Source organism: Gasterosteus aculeatus, chromosome 8, assembly GCF_964276395.1.
Source record: "Gasterosteus aculeatus chromosome 8, fGasAcu3.hap1.1, whole genome shotgun sequence".
Taxonomy (NCBI): domain Eukaryota; kingdom Metazoa; phylum Chordata; class Actinopteri; order Perciformes; family Gasterosteidae; genus Gasterosteus; species Gasterosteus aculeatus.
The window spans coordinates 12911995-12932503 of NC_135695.1; the positions used below are offsets into that span (position 1 = coordinate 12911995).

General features: G+C 42.3%; 1 protein-coding gene across 1 annotated transcript in view; it reads left to right on the forward strand.

Moving 5' to 3' along the window:
* The window catches only part of kdm4b (lysine (K)-specific demethylase 4B), a 36151-nt gene that overhangs the window by 519 nt on the left and 15123 nt on the right, over positions 1-20509 (forward strand). Inside the window, exons 2-8 of the mRNA XM_040183517.2 lie at positions 2416-2838; positions 3209-3384; positions 3726-3840; positions 4125-4318; positions 8740-8789; positions 12419-12522; positions 14720-14857. Of these exons, the coding sequence (XP_040039451.2) occupies positions 2443-2838; positions 3209-3384; positions 3726-3840; positions 4125-4318; positions 8740-8789; positions 12419-12522; positions 14720-14857 (1173 nt within the window). The 5' untranslated portion in view covers positions 2416-2442. The remainder of the gene's footprint in view (positions 1-2415; positions 2839-3208; positions 3385-3725; positions 3841-4124; positions 4319-8739; positions 8790-12418; positions 12523-14719; positions 14858-20509) is intronic.

Consider the following 20509-nt stretch of genomic DNA (forward strand, 5'->3'; position numbering starts at 1 on the left):
CCGAGCAGCAACAGCAGCCTTCCACCAACTTCGTTTTAAATCGAGCCTCGATGAATTAACCTTAATATCTCCGACTCGGAGATATTAATTAATTAATATTTTAACAAACACGGCGTGGGGACCTGTTTCGTCTCGGCAAGTTAACGTTAGCCACCCAGGAAGGAGGGAAGTGTGTGCTGCAATATTGAGACAAGTTCCAGGCCCAGATACCAGTTAAAGGGGCCGCGGAGGCCCTTCTGTGTTGTGGTGAGACAGCTGGGGGTCATGTGGCCTGCAATGGCCTAACTAAGCCTCATCTACAACGCTAGATCAGTACTTGTTGTAAAGAGGGGCCTTATCTGACCGAGGCGAGTGAAACAAAACACGTTGTAATCGCTTGTTGTATAAAGCTACCTGCGTTTCTCAGTCACTGAGCAGGAAACTCTCATAGAACCGCGTTGAAGTCATTCAAATCAGGTTAATGTGTATGTTTCGCTTGAACTCGATTGGCACGTTTCCTGCTCTACTGGGTGTTTGTGCTTGATGCACAATGGTGAATCTTTTCTTGCCTTTTTCAAAGAGCAGCAGCATACCGTGCAAAGTTAGGGGTGCCGTCATCATCAGTTGTTTATGCAATTACTCCTTTTAGTTATGTTTTCAGATGTATTGAAAAACGTGAACAAAAAACAAAATGGCAGGTTTAACAGTATTGACAATAATCACATTTAAAATAGCATTAATGTTCTATCCAGAGTAAGGAGAACACCTAGTTGACCTGAATGTCAAACAGAACGCGATGATTCAATTGGATTTTCAAAAAAATATTCAATATCAATATTAATTGCTATCAAGAACACAGACAGTGTTCTTCCATAATTGTCAATCCTTCATATTACACAAATAATCGACCTATAGTATTTTAACTAAATTATTCTTTCCAGGAACCTTTTTTTAGTTTTTTTTATTACAAATGAATGATTTAGTGTACAAAATGTCAACTACTGAAAACTCCTGACAAAAGAGTTCCTAGAGGCCATTGTGTCACCTTGCTTTATTTGTTGAACCAAAAGTCCCAACCTGATAATAGATCAACAGACCTTCTCCATTCACATTCCTTTTCTCTACACGCATTTAGCAGCCATTAGTTGCTGCTAATATCAGTATTTGGACTAAGGTTCTGTGAGACAGAGTTTGATAAAAGCTGCCTTAATTTCTTTTTTGGGGATTTTTTTGTGTATGGATCATGTGAGTAACAAAACTCTCTTTACTATCGGCTAATTCAAAAAAACAAATAATGAAATGAATCCATTAAAACAGTCAAAGAAATTGACTGTTTTACTACAGGGACTACAGTCATGCATGAGTACATCAGTTTGTCTTGATTAGTCCCTCATAGGGGATATCTGCATAATTTCATTATTCTGTACTCGTAGTGATGATGTGATCATGTTTGGGCATTGAGGCCATTGTATGTTTATTATATTGGGGCAGTATAACAATTTCTAATAGGCAAACATCGCAATATACATCATTAGAGGTAAAATGTCGCGCAGATTGACAGCTATCCTACTGCTCCAGACTAGAATGTGTTTGCAGCAATCTGATGAGAATTCAGTACTTTTGGGCACAACAACACTGACTGTTTATCTTGGCCTTCACTGGTTGGCTCTTAAAAAAACTACCCATGTCAGGCTTTCATGTTGGGAAAGTTGGATTGTTTCAATTTAAGATAGAAACCATGGACTCTGCTCCAGGCAGGTTTAAATAAAGGACTAAAGCCTAGTTTATGCTTCTGCGTTTTCATAGCGACGCAGACGCAAGACCCCCTTGCGTGTCCCTTGCGTTTCACACCTCCTTGCGTGTGTCGAGCCATTTTTCTAGGCTTGCGTCGCTTTCGACACAAGCCTCCCGCAGCGCACCAGGCTGCGATTGGTCCGCTAACTACGTCCTTTACGGAGTCTCACATTTCCGCTTTCATAGCCCGATACGGCCATTATTAAAACGAAGAATGTTTACGAGAGAACGGATCAGATTTAAGAACTTTTGTCCTAAGAAATGCGTAATATGACTGCATATACAAGCCGTCATTGGCGGGTTGTAGAAGCGGGTTGGATTCATGGAGGGAGATCGCCGCAAACGCCGGTTTGCCGGTCGAGAGGTGCACAAAGTTGTGGAGGAAAATACGGGACAAATGTGTCCGTGATGAAAAGCAGCAGTGGCGATGCACGGGGCAATAAAGTCTATGATAAATAAATAAACAAATAAATTAATAGACGTGACTCTCTAGGTCGTCTTCAACAAAAACACGTTACTCCGCCTGTTGTCTTGGGGGTGAATTGCTCTGCAACACACGCAGAACCATGAATGGAAACGAGGCAGACGCGGGAGCATGCGCCAGCCTTAAATATTCCCTGATTGCCTGTCTTCTCCCTCCAGGTTTACCTGCATCCCTAAAAAGACTCAATGGCAACCGACATGCCCAAGGACACTGTGCCGACGCCTTATCCCGCCCCGGGCCCACCCCATGACACCGCCCCAGCTCCCACTCACGCTCTCGGGGCTTTTTCAGCCCAAGACCAGATTCCCGTCGATGTGCCGGCCGTAACTGAAATCCAAGACACAGCGATGACCCCAGAGCCTGATGCTCCCCCGGATCTCACCCCTGCTCTTCATGCAGATGCTGAACCGGTCCTTGTTCCGGGCACTGAGCTTCCCCCGTTCCCTCTGCTGCCAGTCAGCGCTAAGAACGCCAGCTGCAAGATCATGACCTTCCGGCCCACCGTGGAGGAGTTCAAAGACTTCGCAAAATACATAGTCTACATGGAGACTCAAGGAGCTCACCGTGCTGGCCTGGCTAAGGTGAAGGCAGTAATACTTTACAGTCCTGTAAAAGTATAGGCTAACTATTACATAGAATTTGTTTGATTCCATCAGTAACTACAGTTTTATTTGATCTTGCATTGCCAATCTAAAATATTTATTGATTGATGTCTTAAACTATCCACCAATATTGACAAGTTATTAAAGCACAAAATTCCCACCAAATTATTAAACACTCTTCATTTTTTTACATTTGTTTTGGAAATTTATACTAAGTTATTGCAAATGAATGTTCAGTCACATGTAGTAATAGTTAATACAGTGAATAAAATGATTCAATTGAATGTCCTAAATAAAGGAAGGGATATTCAGAGGAGTCAAAATGCCATTAATCTGTCTCCCACCACAGGTGATTCCCCCGGAGGGCTGGAAGCCACGGAGGTCCTATGACACCATCGACGACATGGTCATTCCAGCTCCCATCATGCAGGTGGTGACCGGGCAGTCGGGTCTATTCACCCAATACAACATTCAGAAAAAGTCTATGACCGTAAACGATTACCGCAAGCTGGCCAACAGCAAGAAGTAAGTTGGTCCCCAATCCAGAAGCCTCCTTTTATAACGTATGCGCTTTTTCATATTTGTAGATACTTAAGCATAATGTCTAAAAAAAAAAAAAAAAAAATGCATTTATTGTCTCAGAGGGAGACAAACAAGTAATGAAACATAATGAGTGATTATGAAAAAAGTAAAATGGATAACAAGCAGTTTTTTTTAATCAAATAGTTTAGACTTTTGTTAACATTTTAAAGTGTAAATGGTGTTTGTAGCTGAAAGATTGGCAAAGAGATAAAGTACCCAACAAGTTACATGTTGGTGATTTGAAAACTCACAGCTCCTATGCCCACAATCTGACTCGTTTTCAGGTACTACACTCCTCGGCACAAAGACTTTGACGACCTAGAGAGGAAGTACTGGAAGAACCTGACATTTGTGTCGCCCATTTATGGTGCTGATGTCAGTGGCTCAATCTATGATGAGGTGAGGGTTTTTCAAGACCTGCTGTGGCTGATAAGTGATTTTTTTCCTATAGGTTACTTGATCCGGGTTATTCATTCCAGTGCTATTCACTGATTGAGGACAAACTGACTGCATGTCAGCATTTGAATGGTTTTCAATGACAGTGTAGCTTTTTTAAAACTGATATTAGTCGGATCGTTATTGGATGACCTGGGAATGTAATACAAAAAACCCAGCTATTAAATAATGCATCACAGTAAAGCATATTTTCAATAACTTTTATAAAAATGTCTGTCTCCATTCAGGACATTCAAGAGTGGAACATTGGCCATCTCAACACACTGCTGGATATGGTGGAGCAGGAGTGTGGCATCGTCATCGAGGGTGTCAACACTCCCTACCTCTACTTTGGCATGTGGAAGACCACATTTGCCTGGCACACCGAGGACATGGACCTCTACAGCATCAACTACCTGCACTTTGGGCAGTCAAAGTCCTGGTCAGTCACGGTTTAATTACCATTGTTTCTGATCACTGATTGAATCCAATCACTGGTTATCATTAACCAATCCACCAATGTGCTCCTGTTGGTCATTATCTAAATGACTAATTGTTTCTGGCACAAGGGACCTTGCAAAGCACATTACCTGATATTTTATGCTAATGTTATGTTGAGGTTATTTTCTATATATAATTTGCCCTCTGGAGGTGCGTCAGAATATAGATACAGCAATATATTTGTTCATTTCCACTTGCTTTTATCAATACACTGAGGCCAAACATCAAGGTTATTATCTAATACATGTCGATGGACTAAAAGGCTTGGATGGCCGGCGACTGCCACCATTATCACAAAAATAATCTCTCGAAATGTTAAAATTACAGCTTTTGATAATATTAGTTACATGTGCTACTTTTAACATGCTGTGTTTTGCTCACAATATTGAGGCTTCTCCTTGATTGTTTAATCTTTTCTGGATTCCTTGTTTGGCAAATAACAAACTTTTGAGATAAGTATGGGTCTTGACACGCTTTTGTTTTCAAATATTTGTTTTCGCTTGAAGATGTTGCGTTCATTCATCATCCCTATCACTTTCAGCTGATATTTTTAATGGTCGTACAAAGAAATATTTTTTTTAGAAATGTCTTTCCATCAAATATCTTTGTTTTTTTCCGATTCCTTAATAATTAGTAAAGGAACATCAGAGGAATGTTGAACAAATATGGAATGTTGAACAAATGTCATGACTTGACCTTCACATGTATGGTTTCATTGTAACTGCGCAGTAGAGAATGCACAAAGGGAAACCATGTTTTGTGTGAGAGCTACTCTGCTTTCTATTCTGTGCATCATAAGTATAATGTCCTTCTCCCACTCTGGAGGTCTTTGGTACCTGCAGTTTTTTTTATTTTAATCATCTCTGGCACTGCAGGTGGTAATGTGTGTGTGTGTGTGTGTGTGTGTGTGTGTGCGCGCGCGCGCGCAGGCTTGCATGCTTGCTCTCACCTGTCTTCCTTTTTGTCACAGTATGTTTCCCCCATCTTCCTCCCTCTCCTGCCTGCATCCTGGTGTTCGGTCTGTGTGTTTGTTCAGCACAGCTGTGCGCGTGTCACCTGTTCCCCTCTCTGTGATGGGATCGTTAAAATCGTCTATCCGTCTCGTTTTCACACCTCTCACGGAGAGCGGGAGGATCTCACTGCGTGCGTGTGCCCACTGCGGACACCTCCAGGGTTGTTCGAGCATGAACACACATCCACGCTGTTCCTATATACCGCGCTTCAAATAAAGGTCCGAGCAAATGATCTAAATGTTGGTATTGTCCGACCTCCTCGCACAACCTCTCCAATGCAGTCATCTGCTTTTGTGTTTTTGTTTCTCTTTATTATTAAGATGGGACAAATCATTTGCGTCATGTCATATTGCTAATCTTTTACACGTGTGTGTGTGTGTGTGTGTGTGTGTGTGTGTGTGTGTGTGGGGGATAATTACATGCTGTTAAACAGAGCATGCGCCCTTAAAACATTGGAACACTCGGATACACAGTCCTTCTCTCATAGTTCAGCCGGTTGTGAAATGAAGTGTATTCTCCCTGCAACTTGGATCAAAGTCAGGCCTCACCATTACCACTGCTGCGGCTGTACGCGTACACATGCGGGTGAGCGTGTGAAATATCTTCGCCTTGGCAGTCTGTCACTTTCTCCTCGTCTTTATCGCTCGATCACTCTTTTTCTCTTTGTTTTCATTGCTGAAACCCTCTCGATCACCTTTCTAATCTAACACACAGCAGCAGATCTGCTGTCAGATGAAAGATTAGCCTCAGAGCATGTGAGGCGAAAAGGTAGGGTAAGGGAAGGCTGCCGAAAAAAAATATAAAGGGATATTTTGAAGTCACCCAGCTGCAGATTCCAGAGTTTATTATGAATCCATCAATCCTCCTCATCTGTATTCCAATTTCTTTCTTTCTTTTTTTTAGTGTTTTCAAGGAGATAGACGCCGAGCTGAAGCTCCGCATATAGCAATAGTTGGATCGTAACTAAAATTTGGATGTTATAGGCTATGACTTGGTGTTTGTAGTAATTAAAAAAAACAACTTTTCATTCATTACTTAGCTTATGGAGATACTATTGATTATTAGAAATAAATGTTTCTGTAGCCCATGTCTATTAAGGCATATAAATATGGCAACAATTGAAGGTAAACTGTCAACTTCATGCTAAATAATAGATGCATTCAGGCATTAAAACCATAGTTAGTCTGGACTGCACCATTATTTGTAATACAAGAATCTATGTCTAGCATTAATGTATGAACAGCCCCATGGTTTTCCTGTTTTCTGGAGGTCCTCATGTAATACAATGCTAGTAATATTTTGTTGTTGCTAAAGCTTTAAACCCCCCCACACCTCTGACTTTTTAGTGCTGTTGGCGCCGTTAGCTGGCTGCTATCCACCGGCTTCTGTCTGCAGGCCATCTGGGGTTCTCTGGGTTGGAGCTGCTGCTGCCTGTGTGGGCCAATCACACGCCGCGTTAAATCAAACAAAACTTGCCGTGATTGAATGTGAGCAAAACCATACAAATAACAGTAACCTAAATAGTGCTGCTTTTCATGCACGTGGCCATAAATGAACTATAAACTAAATTTAGATTTCTTTGCCGTCTTGACCCCTTAAATCCACGTGCCAGCAATGCCGCTCTCCCATACATAAATAACACGCCATCTCCTTCAGGGGAGATGTGACGTGAGTTTTATTTTTTTATTTGTGCGTTTCTTCTTTTTGCTGCCGGAGGAAGAGACGTGTTGCTGCCATGCCAACCGTGGTCTTCGGAGGGAGGGAACAGGAGGACACGCACTGATCGACTGATGTGTTTACTTTAAATCCGGTATGGGGAGGAGGGGATCATCTGAGTGAAGAAATGGGAGCGAATGTACACAGAAGTAATGTGATCCCGACCCCCAAAGACAGCTTTTTTTGAAGTAATGCGCTAAAAGCTTTGGAAACATACTTATTTACTTTTCGTACCGAGACGTGAAGATAAATACTAATTCCACCTTTGGATCGGAGGTGTGTGTTGAACTTAGATGAGCACTAACGCGTGACAGAAGCAGTTGCTTTACCCTCTGGGTACGGCGGAGTTCCACCGGACGTTTGACCGAACACCACAACGACGAGTGCCGTGGGAATTGCGTCAACTCAAATGCCTACGATTTAAAAATGTGCGACCAATTCCCACAGGTGCTCACAACGCCCAGTGAAATGATTTTGGACATTTCGTAAATGTAACTGATAAAAATAACTATTGGACAGTTTTGTGTGGCATCATTGGTTGATATTTTTCAAATCTGATTCATACGCAAATCCAGGCAGGAATAATGAATATTTGAGGCTGCGCCTCTGAAGCTCTATATAAGCTTTCGTCTACAGATGGCAGTGTGGCCCCATAAATTGCCCCGTCTGTCTCAATTACTTTGTCTCTTACTTTTATGGTATTTTTTCCCCTCTCTCTGTGTCTTGTGTTTCTCATCATCTCTGCACCTTTGCTGATCTTTTTTAGTTCCTCCTTTTATTTATCCCTTTGTTTGAAACAGCCTTGTGGTTTTGAAGCTTGAGTAGGAGGGAGAAACGCAAGATTTATTTATTTTTCTTTTTAAACCCCCCGTAGTTAATTGGCTTAGACCTCTGGAGGTTTAAGCAACCCAGGGGGGATAATTGCAATAATAAAGAGCGTTGTAATAACTTCACAAATGAAATGATCAGCTTTTAGCTTTGCTGGCTCCCTCCCACTTGGTTTACTAATAATCTTGCTTTCTAAATGTAGCATCTAAAATGTGATTTCATGCTATATTCTTTGTGTGTGTGTGTGTGTGTGTGTGTGTGTGTTTGTGTGTGTGTGTGTGTGTGTGTGTGTATATATGTATATATATATATATATATATATATATATATATATATATAAACAACTCAATGACTTGGATCTCATTGATACCTTGCTCTACGAATGAAGCGAGTTAGTTCCACATTGTGTGTTCAGTAATACATCTGAATCAGTTGAAATAATATAAGAGGGCACATATTAATTGCAAATCTGCACCAATATCACTTTTTCTAAGACCAGAGTAGATCCAATGCCAGTGACCGTAAAACCAGCATCTCCTGTTATTAGCTATTACATCTCCCCCCCCCACTTTCCTCTTCCTCATTTGCCCTTCAACTTATACATTTATGTCCGGGCAGCGTCGCTTTCAGGGGCAGTAATCTGATAGTATCCTTTTATTATTAAGGGATGTTACAATGTAACTCTAAGCAAATTTCCGAAAACTGAACAGTTTAGAGGAAAGGGAGCAACTTGTTCTGTCCGAATGGTGTACAGTATGCCGACGTTCCACTTTACTGATCACCCTCCTCTCCCATCTGTCTGCAGGTATGCCGTCCCACCGGAACATGGCAAGAGGCTGGAGAGGCTGGCCAAAGGTGAGGCCCCAGTGAGGCTTTCACTTCAAATGTATTTCACTCTTCTCCTCCCGGGATTTGTCTATCTTTTGTTATTTTCTACTACTTTTATAATATAATACATACAATCCCAATTGTGTCTCACACACCGTGTCTTTGTGTCACAGTTGTTCCTTCAACAACCTCCCCCCTCTTTTTGATCTAAGATTTCTCCCTGCGTCGCTCCCCTTTTATTCCCACCACTTACTGTTCTCCTCCTTCATTCGGTCCCCTGTTTTGATCAATGAGGATTAACTTGAGTGTTGCGAGTTGCTCAGAGTGAGGCATTGGTTGTCCTAGTCCAAACTACATCAAAAAGACTCACTGTCTGGCCTTGTTGTTGTCTTTGTAAAGAGGTGAGAACCAATCAATGATCGCCAAAGTGGCCTGAACATAGTCCTTGCTAATATATAATACACAACATGTGATATTTGAAGGACAAGCACTCTCTCCACAGGGAAGCAAACTATCCAGGCAATATTCCGTTCATTATTTACAGTGCAATGTTTTTACTTGTAGCCAACCGAGACATGCAGGCACAATCGATGTTTTTCAGTATGCCTGTGTTCCGCTAAATCCTACTCATCAACAGTGAGAGAGACCCATTTCCTTTCCCTCAAGCCCTCTAATGTCGGAGTTGCACTTAAGTGAAATACCCGGTGAAAACCCAGCAAAATATGTGTTGAAAATAACCTCTGCCTTGGATAATATGACCAATTTCACAGCAGACATTTATAACCCTAATCATGGCTGCTTTGGTTGTTCCATTGCCACAGGTCACATTGACTTCCCGACCCATCGTAATAGAAGTGCACCGCAGGCAGTGTTACTTCCACCTTTCCTAGTCAAATATCTGCTTGTGGGACAGAGGTATTATTTTTGACAACTTAAGTTCCAGTACACAAAGGATTTGCTGCTAGAGAATCACCTGTTTTTGTTCAATTTCCATAAATATCAAAGTACTGTGCACTGACCTTTTTGAGGCAGATTGCCACTTCCAGTTGGTTGTCAGGTGCATTTCCAAAGGGCCCCATTTGCCCTTCTAGTGCTGCAGTTTATCACATTCTAGCTGATTGGACCAACCGTTTCATATTATTAGTGGGAAGAACAATTAGCTTGAGTCAGTGACGCTAGCAGTTCCGCGGTGGCTGAAGAACAAGATGTATTTAATATTAAATGTATTAAACGTTTAGTTCCTGATTGCTGTTCTGTTTTTAATGAGATTTGTAAACTGCACCCGAATTGATTCGATAAGAGATTCAAAAGAATTCGGAAATGGTAGCGAAACTGAAGTTGTAGATTTCAAACCCCAACCTCGAAATGCACACCGCAGACATGTTTTATCAGGAAACTCCATGTGGGCATTGAGCTCAGTCACAGTCAGATCGCAGCCTTCCCTCTCCTCTCATCCAAGCAGCTGGCAGTGGGAGTAAGGCAATGCCTGTTATTTAACAAGCATCCACTGTCCTATCAAAGCCATGGTCGGCAAAGATAGCTAACTGTTTACGAAGCCCCGAAAAGGCAGTTATGATCGAAGTAGGAATCCCTAATGGGGCCCGGGGACAACTGTCTTAAGTTAAGGTGAAAACTCCTCCCATAACATTTGACACTGCCACAGTCGTCGACCTTCTCGCTCCTCTCCGCATTATTTCAGTGATGCTTCAGACCCTTTTTGGTTGGGGGTGTGTGGAGGATGGGGGTCCAGAGTTGGAGGCTGGAAGTTAATTTTCAAACTCAAAAGGACAGAATGAATCCTTTAAGTTAATATTACCCCGTGGAGAGCTCGGAGAGCCAGCTGCATTTTAATGGGGATTAATACCCGTGCTCTCTCTGCACATTATTCACCTTTTTATCAGCTCCAACAAGCAGGCAGGCAATGAGAGAACCGAAGCCCACTTTCTCTCTCTCTCTCTCCCTCTCTTGCTTTGTTGGGTGGAACAGAGGCTGAAACAATGCATGGAAAATGAAGGATGAAATGGGTGCAGATTATACTGTCAGTCACATTAAACTTTAACTGTGTGGAGGCTGGGATGGACCCCCCCCCCCTTTGAGGCAGTGCCGGGTGCAGACGGTTAAGAGTGAGCGATGGAGAATTTTTTCTTTTGATTATGCTGGAGCCGAGTCTCTGTCTCCAACAGCAAAAGTGAGCCTTTCATTAGACAGTGACTTTGAAAACCTGATATGTCAAAGGGGTATATTCTGATTGTAAAACAGTGTTTTTAATAGGGAGTCACCAATGAAACACCTTTTTAGTCTATTCGCAATGTCTGGGCTCGACCAATACCAAATTAATATCTTTCATCTTCACTTTGTGGAAGATACTGGGATCCTTACTGTATGTAGAAGGCACCATCAGGCTCAACTTGACTCCTACTTCGTGCGCTTTGCTTATATTGTAATAGTAGTTAACATATCACCTGAAACGTGGTGATCTAAACTTTTGTGTTACAATACAACCACCTCACTCCCCAAAACAGTAGGAATGCACCAATATCTGGTCGATGCTGACTCAAATGACAATTCAACCATATGTTTTCATCTATAGATGCAAACATCTACAGATGAAACCCCTGGCCACCAGTTATTCCGTATCCTATAGCTGTAAACCGAGCTTTCAATTATAGTCCTTAGAAAGAAACCAAATCGGCAAAAGTTAGAATAAGCATGGCAGACAGACTTTATATCGAAATATAAAAGAAAATTGCATCTAGTGTGTCTCTACGCACGTCTTACAAGTGTATGTACATCGCGTATTTCAGTAGACGCATAGCTTAGAACAAACTTATCAGGCTCCTCCACTGGAAAAAATATTAGTCACCTAAACATATATTTTTGTTATTAGTATACAGTATTAAAATATGGTGTGTCTGCTGCATCACTGAGTTGTCCGAGCAACGGCTGCTACCAACCCTTCTCTCCGAAATAGGGCTCGGTTGTGGTGGTGTTTCTCCGACAAATGTCATTGTTTTAACATTCAGAGCCTTGAGTGAGGTTTTCGAATGAAGACAAGACATTAAATACAATTGGTGGCCTCTTCCTTCCAATCTTGTTAGTGCTGCCCCTTCTTAAGATTAATGACGCAATATCTGTGTACACAATTGCCTGCCATTGCAAAGTAAATCTTCAGGCAAATGTTTTTTTTTATGGTCCTGTCGGATGGTGCAAAGATCTTTTGGAATTTACAGCACTCAGTCCAAGTTTCGTGCAGTAGTCTTTGTCTAATTTAATGCGGAAGAGATCCCTTGAAATCCTACCTGGAATCACGCACACGATGCATTGGCATGAACTTTGGGCAATAAATGAATTCACGTGAGGTTGAGGGGAAAACGGATTTCCTTTTCCGTGTTGTGGGATTTAAAGTAATTTAGGAAACATTGCCATCTTGCTTTTTGTTTTCTACTGCTCCAGCTGAGAAAATCATTGATCACCGTGGACGAGTAAGTGATCAAGTCTGCAATTGTTGCAAAACCTACTACAGGGATGGGCATCGGGATATAAAGCGCACATTGCTACGTTGCATTTGTCTGTGGTAGCGCCTCCTGGTATTTGTATACTTATCCGTGGGTATATCTGGATTTTCAGCGACCTGTCTTTGCTGTCGCCCCCTGCAGGCTTCTTCCCGGGCAGCTCCCAAGGCTGTGACGCCTTCCTCCGCCACAAGATGACGCTAATATCTCCTTCCATTCTGAAGAAATATGGCATTCCCTTTGACAGGGTGAGTGCCGACTGCTCCGTGTTGCATGAATTAAAAGGATATTCTGTTGAGGGCTCTATGATAAAAGTGTTCATTTTGGTCAAACGGGTACAATCTCTGCATCACTGTTTGAAGCTTCCACATCTTTAATTCAGCCAGTTTTGAATGGTAGTCACGATGTGTGCTTACACCCCCCCCACGACCTTCCATGTTTGCTCACTCAAGTGTTTGGCTTAAGTACAACAACAAAGAAAGCTGTTACAGGGATGTATGACGATATATTATTTAATGCAGGTTTTCTTTATAAATATCGCTTCAACAATACGTAAATGTACAAACCTATTTGGCCAAAGGGACTAGTTAATGGTTCAGCTTTGACGCAAACATCCCAAATGTTGAAGGCTGCACTATTGATACAGAAGGAGAAATGATTGTGTCTGGTTGTGTCTATCATAGGAAATTGATTTTCCTTCTGTTTTTGACAGACTTTCTTTCTGTTTTTGTTCTACTTGTTACGCAATTGGAATCTTCAGAGTGAAAAAAATAATGAATAAGACAAAAAAAACTGGCACAGAGCCGGAGTACAAAGTTCTCCGCCGTCGCAGATGGTCTCCGCCATCCCATTTATCGTTTCACTCCCCCCCCAGGACGTCATTATCACAGCGAACATGCTACACGTTACACACCTACGGTATCTCTCGATTCATGCGTAAAAATAAAACCGTCTCTTTCCGTTCTTGCAAGAGTAAAAAGGGATGTTTGATATCTGAACTACTGCCTTTAGTTGAGGAAGTTTGTCTCTCTCAGTCTATAGCCCCGTTTCTCCCCGCATGCCTGTCACCTTCTCCGGGTTGATGTGTGACTGCCTGGATCCAGACTTCAGAAAAAAAAGTTGCGATCCACAGCCAGACATATAGGGCTTAAGTTTTGGGGCAACACATTGGAAAAAAAAAAAGAAAGAATGTACTTAACTTGTCTTCTTATTATTCCAAAATCTCAGAATAACTCTTGAGCTCATGGGAAGACTCTCAACCCGTGAGGCAGCACTAACTTTGGGCTGAATTCCTTTTGCTGTGAAGTCAGAAAAGCTTAGAGAAAAGTTGCTGCAGTTGTTGAACTCCTGAGTAAGACCAGAATACGTTTCAGAATAATATCTGATCATTCTTAAATGGACATCTCATTCGGAGGCACCGTTGCAAGTAGCACACGCGCACTAATCAAAAACAGCACTTGTTTGGCTTCCCGGAGGAATATCTTGCTGAGCCTGCTGCCCCTGCAATCAGGCCCCGGGGAGAGGAAGAAAAAAATGACAAAACGGCTCTCAGCGGGCACAAGCATTCACCTGAGCATAGAACTGATTCTGTACATTTAGGCTTCTGCTCTTAAGTTATTGCAATCCTTGGATATTTACAGACTATGTAACTGTTATATATCTACTCAGAGGGAAACATGGCACTTTAACCATTACTGGAATTACTGGACAATATTAGTTCCAAGCTACTTTGTAGATTCAGATTTTTTGACTATGTATTATTAAGCATTGGCTCATTATTAAGAGGATCAATTGGTTACAATAAGCTGTATCTTTACAAGCTGCAAAACATACATAAATACATAATTATAACCCAATATAAAACTACTTTTGGGGCTTTACATGGGTATTTTGAATAGTTTATTTATAAACACTTTAGTGTAAATGTTGATGAAATTGCAAAACCGTCCCATTCGCCATGCTTTGTGAATCGTCCCGATGGGTTGGCGCGGTTGCCAACCGTTCGCTGCAGATTAGCGGTCCTGTCGGGAACAGGGTGCTCCGTCGCTCCCCGCAGGGTGACACTGAGTTCGGGGCCTCAGGAAGCAGCCGTCCGGGGGAGGATTGTTAGCTGACGTGGCGAGAGACACTTTACCAACCGAAGTACCGCCCGTCACTGCGCACCACTGCAGTGTGACAGGGCAGCCAGTCCATTCGTTGAAGTGTAAAAATATTTTTGGGTTTGTCATTATTATGGGACAATCTGGACTTTGGCTTGCTGCCTTAATCTAATGGCAGAGTTGTAGTCAACCAAGTTATTGAAGGTGTTATAAGGAAGCTGAGAAATGTTTCTGTATAACAAGTTTTCATATAATCACTGTAAAGAACAAATAGTTTCTTCTTACTAATTATTTCTACTAACATCAAAAATGATTTTCTTGTTTCCCTCCCATGCTTCACGAACAGATTACTCAGAATGAAGGGGAGTTTATGGTGACCTTTCCCTACGGCTACCATGCTGGCTTCAACCATGGCTTCAACTGCGCAGAGTCAACTAACTTTGCCACCCTGCGCTGGGTCGACTACGGCAAAATGGCTACCCAGGTAAGTTTGTTTTTATTCATCCCTGCATCAATGAGGTATTACAAGGTAATAGTTATACATTCGAATTGGGAAAGCCGGGCAACTAACAATACAGCTCCCATGTTGGGAGCTTCCTCGTCGTCGCACAAAAACTCCGTGGGGGCAAATGCAGACATTACTCTTGAAAATGTTTCATCCAATGTATGATTCAGCAGCAACTTTACAGCCTTCTTGCTTTGGCTGCTCTGAAGGAAAGAAGTAATAGATCATATCAAAATATAAAACCAGCGTGCCTCTCTGCTTCACACCATCTGTTACCGACACTAACCGCACCCCCGCATTCCTGCATTGACGCAAGCTGCCTCCTTGCTTGTGGGCTGCTGAGCATGAAATTGACAGGGCATGGGTCGGTTATAGACGAGAGCCCATATCCAATGTCCTCTGGAAGAGCCTTTCCCCTTGTCTCCTTCTATACATTTTGTGCGTTACAGATGTTTGAATGCTCACACATGTGAGTTGGCCCTTTTTTTTCTCTTCTCTCTGCTTTCTCTCTCTGCTTGGCCACACGCCGAATTCATGAGTTGCCAGTTTGCAGAACTACACGCCTGTCTCTTTCTCCCCCTCTTTCTCATTTTCGCCTCCCCGCTTTACCCATGTGGCCCCTTATCATTTAAGAACCACTCGTCCAGGCTCCGGCAATCTTCCTACTTCCATCCGGCCCAGTGCTCAAGGGAGCATCCCTACTACACTTGTCTCAGTGTAATGAAATAAGAGTGGTCCACTCTGCGCTGCTTATTCAAGTCGACAAATCGCCAGCGCGAGGCGCACACACTCGGAGGAACGTGAAGGAGAAGAGCTCGGCCAATGCTCTTTCTGCATGTCCACCATTTTCCTCTTCGCCGTGCCCACTGACTGTATCGTTCTCTCGGGGCGGTGTAGTGCCGTAGATGTTACAGAGATGGTCCCGTAACCAGTGCCGCTTAAAAGTCAGTCCCAACAGCAGCGGTTCGGCTTGTCCTCAAGCAAAACCGTGACTCCCTCACTAAAGGCTGGCGCATGCTTCTGCGTCCGCGTCGTTGTGTCGACGCACTCGTTTCAATTCATGCTTCTAAAAGTCCTGTGTGTGTTGCAGAGCAGTTCACCTCCAGAACAACAGGCAGAGTAACGTGTTTTGTTGAAGACTACCTAGGGAGTCACGTCTATTTATTTATTTGTTTATTTATTTATCATAGACTTTATTGCCTCGTGCATCGCCACTGCTGCTTTTCATCACGGACACATTTGTCCCGTATTCTCCTCCTCAACTTTGTGCACCTCTCGACCGGCAAACCGGCGTTTGCGGCGATCTCCCTCCGTGAATCCAACCCGCTTCTACAACCCGCCAATGACGGGTTGTATAAGCGGTCATATTTACGCATTTCTTAGGACAAAAGTTCTTAAATCTGATCCGTTCTCTCGTAAACATTCTTCGTTTTAATAATGGCCGTATCGGGCTATGAAAGCGGAAATGTGAGACTCCGTAAAGGACGTAGTTAGCGGACCAATCGCAGCCTGGTGCGCTGCGGGAGGCAAAATGGCTCGACACACGCAAGGACGCAAGGAGGTGTGAAAAGCGACGCAAACGCAGAAGCATAAATCAGGCTTAATGAATAATTGAGTAAGAAAGGCTCGATGCCATTTCATGGAGTTTGGCTGTCCAAAATGATGACATGAGATGGGATTTTCTTCTGCCTTTGTCTTATTTCATGTCATCCTCGCTTTAGTAAGTGCGCTTAAACCATTAGAAAAAAAACATTTCACAAAGTGCTTAGTTATTTTTCATCGTGACCCTCCTTTATGTGCTATTTAGCTGAATGCAGCAACATTTCCAAACACCTGCTAGCTCACAGGTGGCTTTTTTTGGCCATGGTTTCAGTTGTCAAGAGTGAAATTAGAGCAATGACACCAGATCCATCTAGATAAGGTGTTGAATAAAACTTGAGTGTAAGTTAGTACTTTTGCTACCTTAGCAAAAATACAAAGCAAGATTTTAAAGCAATACAATCCAGTCCTGGTCAGCACAATACACCCTTTTTAGATTGTGCAAGCGTTCCTTGTTTTAGCATCAATTTACAGCTGAACAACAAATGTCAAGCAGGTTGGTTTTCAGTAGTGCACTCAGACGTAGAGTACTAGAAATATGGTACCAAATCTTAGTTTTATATAGCTGGCCTCTGCCAACCACTTGGTCGTCAACAAAGGAGTCTCTCGTCCTCTCTTGGTTCCTGTAACACTCGTCTGTTAACTTGTTTGTCTGTCTCCCCTCCGTCCTCTCCCCACTGAGCCTCATCATGTCAGCGCCAAACAGGACGGTGAACGATGGGGCTCACAATTTAATTTGTCACTTTTTGGGCGGTGCCAGCACACAATGGCGAGAGAGCGAGCTCGGGCATGCTTCATGTCAGTCTCCCTCAACACAGGCTCCCCAACTGCTGACCCATCTGTCTGTATTACCAAGCGAACACACACTTGGTCACGGTCTTAGCAGGCTCACTGTTCGCACCCCATGCAAGCTGTGTGTGCTTCTACTTCCGCTTCTGTCGTTTCTGACTTTGCCGTCCTAATTAACTTTCTCGTCAACATTCTTGAAATAATGATGCCAGTCCCCCGTGATGTCTATGCATTAGATTTGGTATACGCATCTTTTACATGAGGAAAAAAAAAGTAATTCAGGGGTTCAGCGTCTTGCTCAAATAACTTCTACAGTGGATATTTATAGGGATGAGCTTCTAACAAAACAATAATGCACCCAGCATCAATATCTACGCACAGAAAATAACATTCACAACAGATGCCAGGAAAGTGGATCCTTTGTTCCATTTGTACAAAAACGTGCCCATCTTGATTGTTCACCAAGTGCCCTGATGTGCTTACGATTTCCAAATGTTTTTTTTTTTTTGTTGAAATAGGAAAATAACTTAAAGCAGCTTACTGGAACCACTGAGTTATCCTACTTGGGTGCACATGCATTCTTTTTGTGAAGTTTGGAAAAAAAAAAAAAAAAAAAAAAGGATGGAAAAAGCACCTTACAGATTATTTCTGAGAATAGTTATGTCTGCAGCACCATTATGTTGTTGAATGTTGTCAATTTCTGTGTTCTGGACCGTAGCATTCTAAATAGAAGCCTCTCTCCGTTTGTTTGGTGCTTTGTCACACTTTGCTGCCGTTCCCTCAGGCTTCCACTGTGATTTTTCTGTCTGCAAGAGGAGCAGAAATCATCCCCTCAGCTTCCCGACTAAATCACAACACTTTTTCATCCTAAAAGTGAATTACGGAGGACTCTGCCTGTCTTAAAAAAAAAAAGCAAAACCTTCCTTGTTTGGACAAACCAGACATTTTGTGACTAGACCTAGAGATTTGTTATTAGACTGTGTTGATGTGCGACCTATGACGGTGATAACCAATCAACAAAAAGCCTTATTTTTGATGTGTGTTCGGTTTACTGCAGACTGATGATGAAGCATAATCTGTTGTAGCAAACACTGCATCAGGCCGTGGGGGGGAAAGATACATGAAAATGTTTTTTTTATATTTGGTAATGAGCATCAAAATATAATTATTGGCCACTTGAGTTTTTAAAGCAAGCGTGTCTATCTCGCCGCCATCAGAGGGCAGCCACGTTATAATGAATGACAGACACGGTGAGATTAGTGTATGCGGTTTCACCACTGTAGACATTTTGCTGACATTTAAAAGGGAAATCATGCAGCTGTGCAGCGCTAGTTATGCAAACAGTTGCAGTTTAAAATCCATGGAAAATGTACTAATCAAAATATATAGTTTGCTGTATATTTAAATATTCCCTTTTCTATTCAGCATGTTAAGCCACTGTTGTTGAATTGGAGTATGTTTTAGGAGATGAGTAAGAGGGAATAAAAGAAGTGGAAGGAGGGACAATGAGTTGAATCAGCAGTATTTAATTATTATTGTTGTCATTATTGCTTCTCTGAATGTATCTTTTTTACATGGGGTTCTAACGGCATGAGCAGTTGAAAGCTAAACAGGCCTCCGGGTCATTATTTAAATATTCCTTGTATTTTAGGATCATCCTTCTGGTTATTTCTGCCAGCCGTCACTGTGTGATCAAAGGAAGCATAAAGAAGTTTGAATAATTCCGTTTTTCCCGTCACTCTCAGACAGGTCAGAATAAAACCGTTTTATTATTAGAATTTGGCACATCAAACATGTCCACTAATTCATTTGAGTCTGCAGTATCTAATAATTTAGCCTCATTAGCAGCCAAAGTATACTTCAGGGCTCATTGACTTGCTGCCTCAGGGCGGGTTTGTTTTCCCAGAACTTGTGCATCTCCAAATCTGTTTCCTGCTTCTAATTAAGATTTTATATGATAATAAAGTATAACCCGTCTGGGCCCTTGAGGGTGGCAACAATCTCCATAACCTCTTAATAGTTTCATGAAAAATAAATGAGCCTTTATATCCTTTAACAAATCATAATGGCACATTTTGCCCACCACAATTAGTTTAGGAGCATTACTTATTTGGTGTTCTTTTGCATTTGTAGTGTCCTGGCATGCCGATGTTTTCACTGACTGTTTCATGATGGTAGCAATCAGATGCGCACCCCCGCCCCACACACACACACACACACACACACTTTCTGCTGCAGCACATTCCTCTCGCCATACCATTTTTGTGTTTCCGTCTGTCAAGTGGTGCCGAGATGAGATTTAGGCCGGGTATTGTTTTGCAGGGGGGGAGGGGGCAGTTTCCAGTAATTGAACATAAGGCTCTCGGTATAGCTCATAACATTTTTTAGCAGCAAGCAAGAAACCCTAGTAAATATTTTGTCTCTGTCCAACCCCATCTTGGTTTTGTTTCTCTCATTCCCAAACTTTTCTCTGCTTTACCAGGCATTACATTCCGCACTGAGGTTTCCTTTTAAAGCTCCTCCTTTCTCTAGTCAGCAGAATGATTCACTATTCACACTGCCATCATTAAGGTTTGTGGAGGCACCCTGACGGGTGATTATAGGAACTATCTCACACAGATGGCTCTCATTTACCTTTCCGCACAAGGCCACATTTACCATAGTACCATGCAGACCAGGTCTTATTACCCACCCTTTTACTCACTTGCATATTGTAGCTGGGCTGCACATTTACATCCCCATGGGACACCAATTATTGGCCCCTCAACTGAACACTCGTGTCCTTACAGAAACTGAAGTGAGCCTATTTCAAAAGTTCCCCCGAATAAGCTTTTTTGCTTTAAAATTCAACAGATGCAGATCCACAAACTAGGCGCATGTCATTGTCTTTATGGTTGCAGCTGTTGTGCTAGGCTTCTTTTACTTGTTCATGCACACAATTCTCCTCCACACTGCAGTAATATTTGAAATATCATTAAAATAATCACTATCCTTAGTAAATACTTGTGCCAACCGTATTAACTGACTACATTCACGCGGTTGTAGCTCACTCCATCCTGAGATACTGTAATTGGAATAAAATCAAGTTAGGTCAGGTGTATCATAATGAAGGTGTTTTGCGTACCATATGTTTCAAGTGCGGAATTTTAGTCTATTCACAATATTGTTTATTGCAAAGAATACCGCCTCTTCAGTGGGGAGTATCAAGACAGGTTTGTGGCAGTCTTCACAGAAAAATCTAAT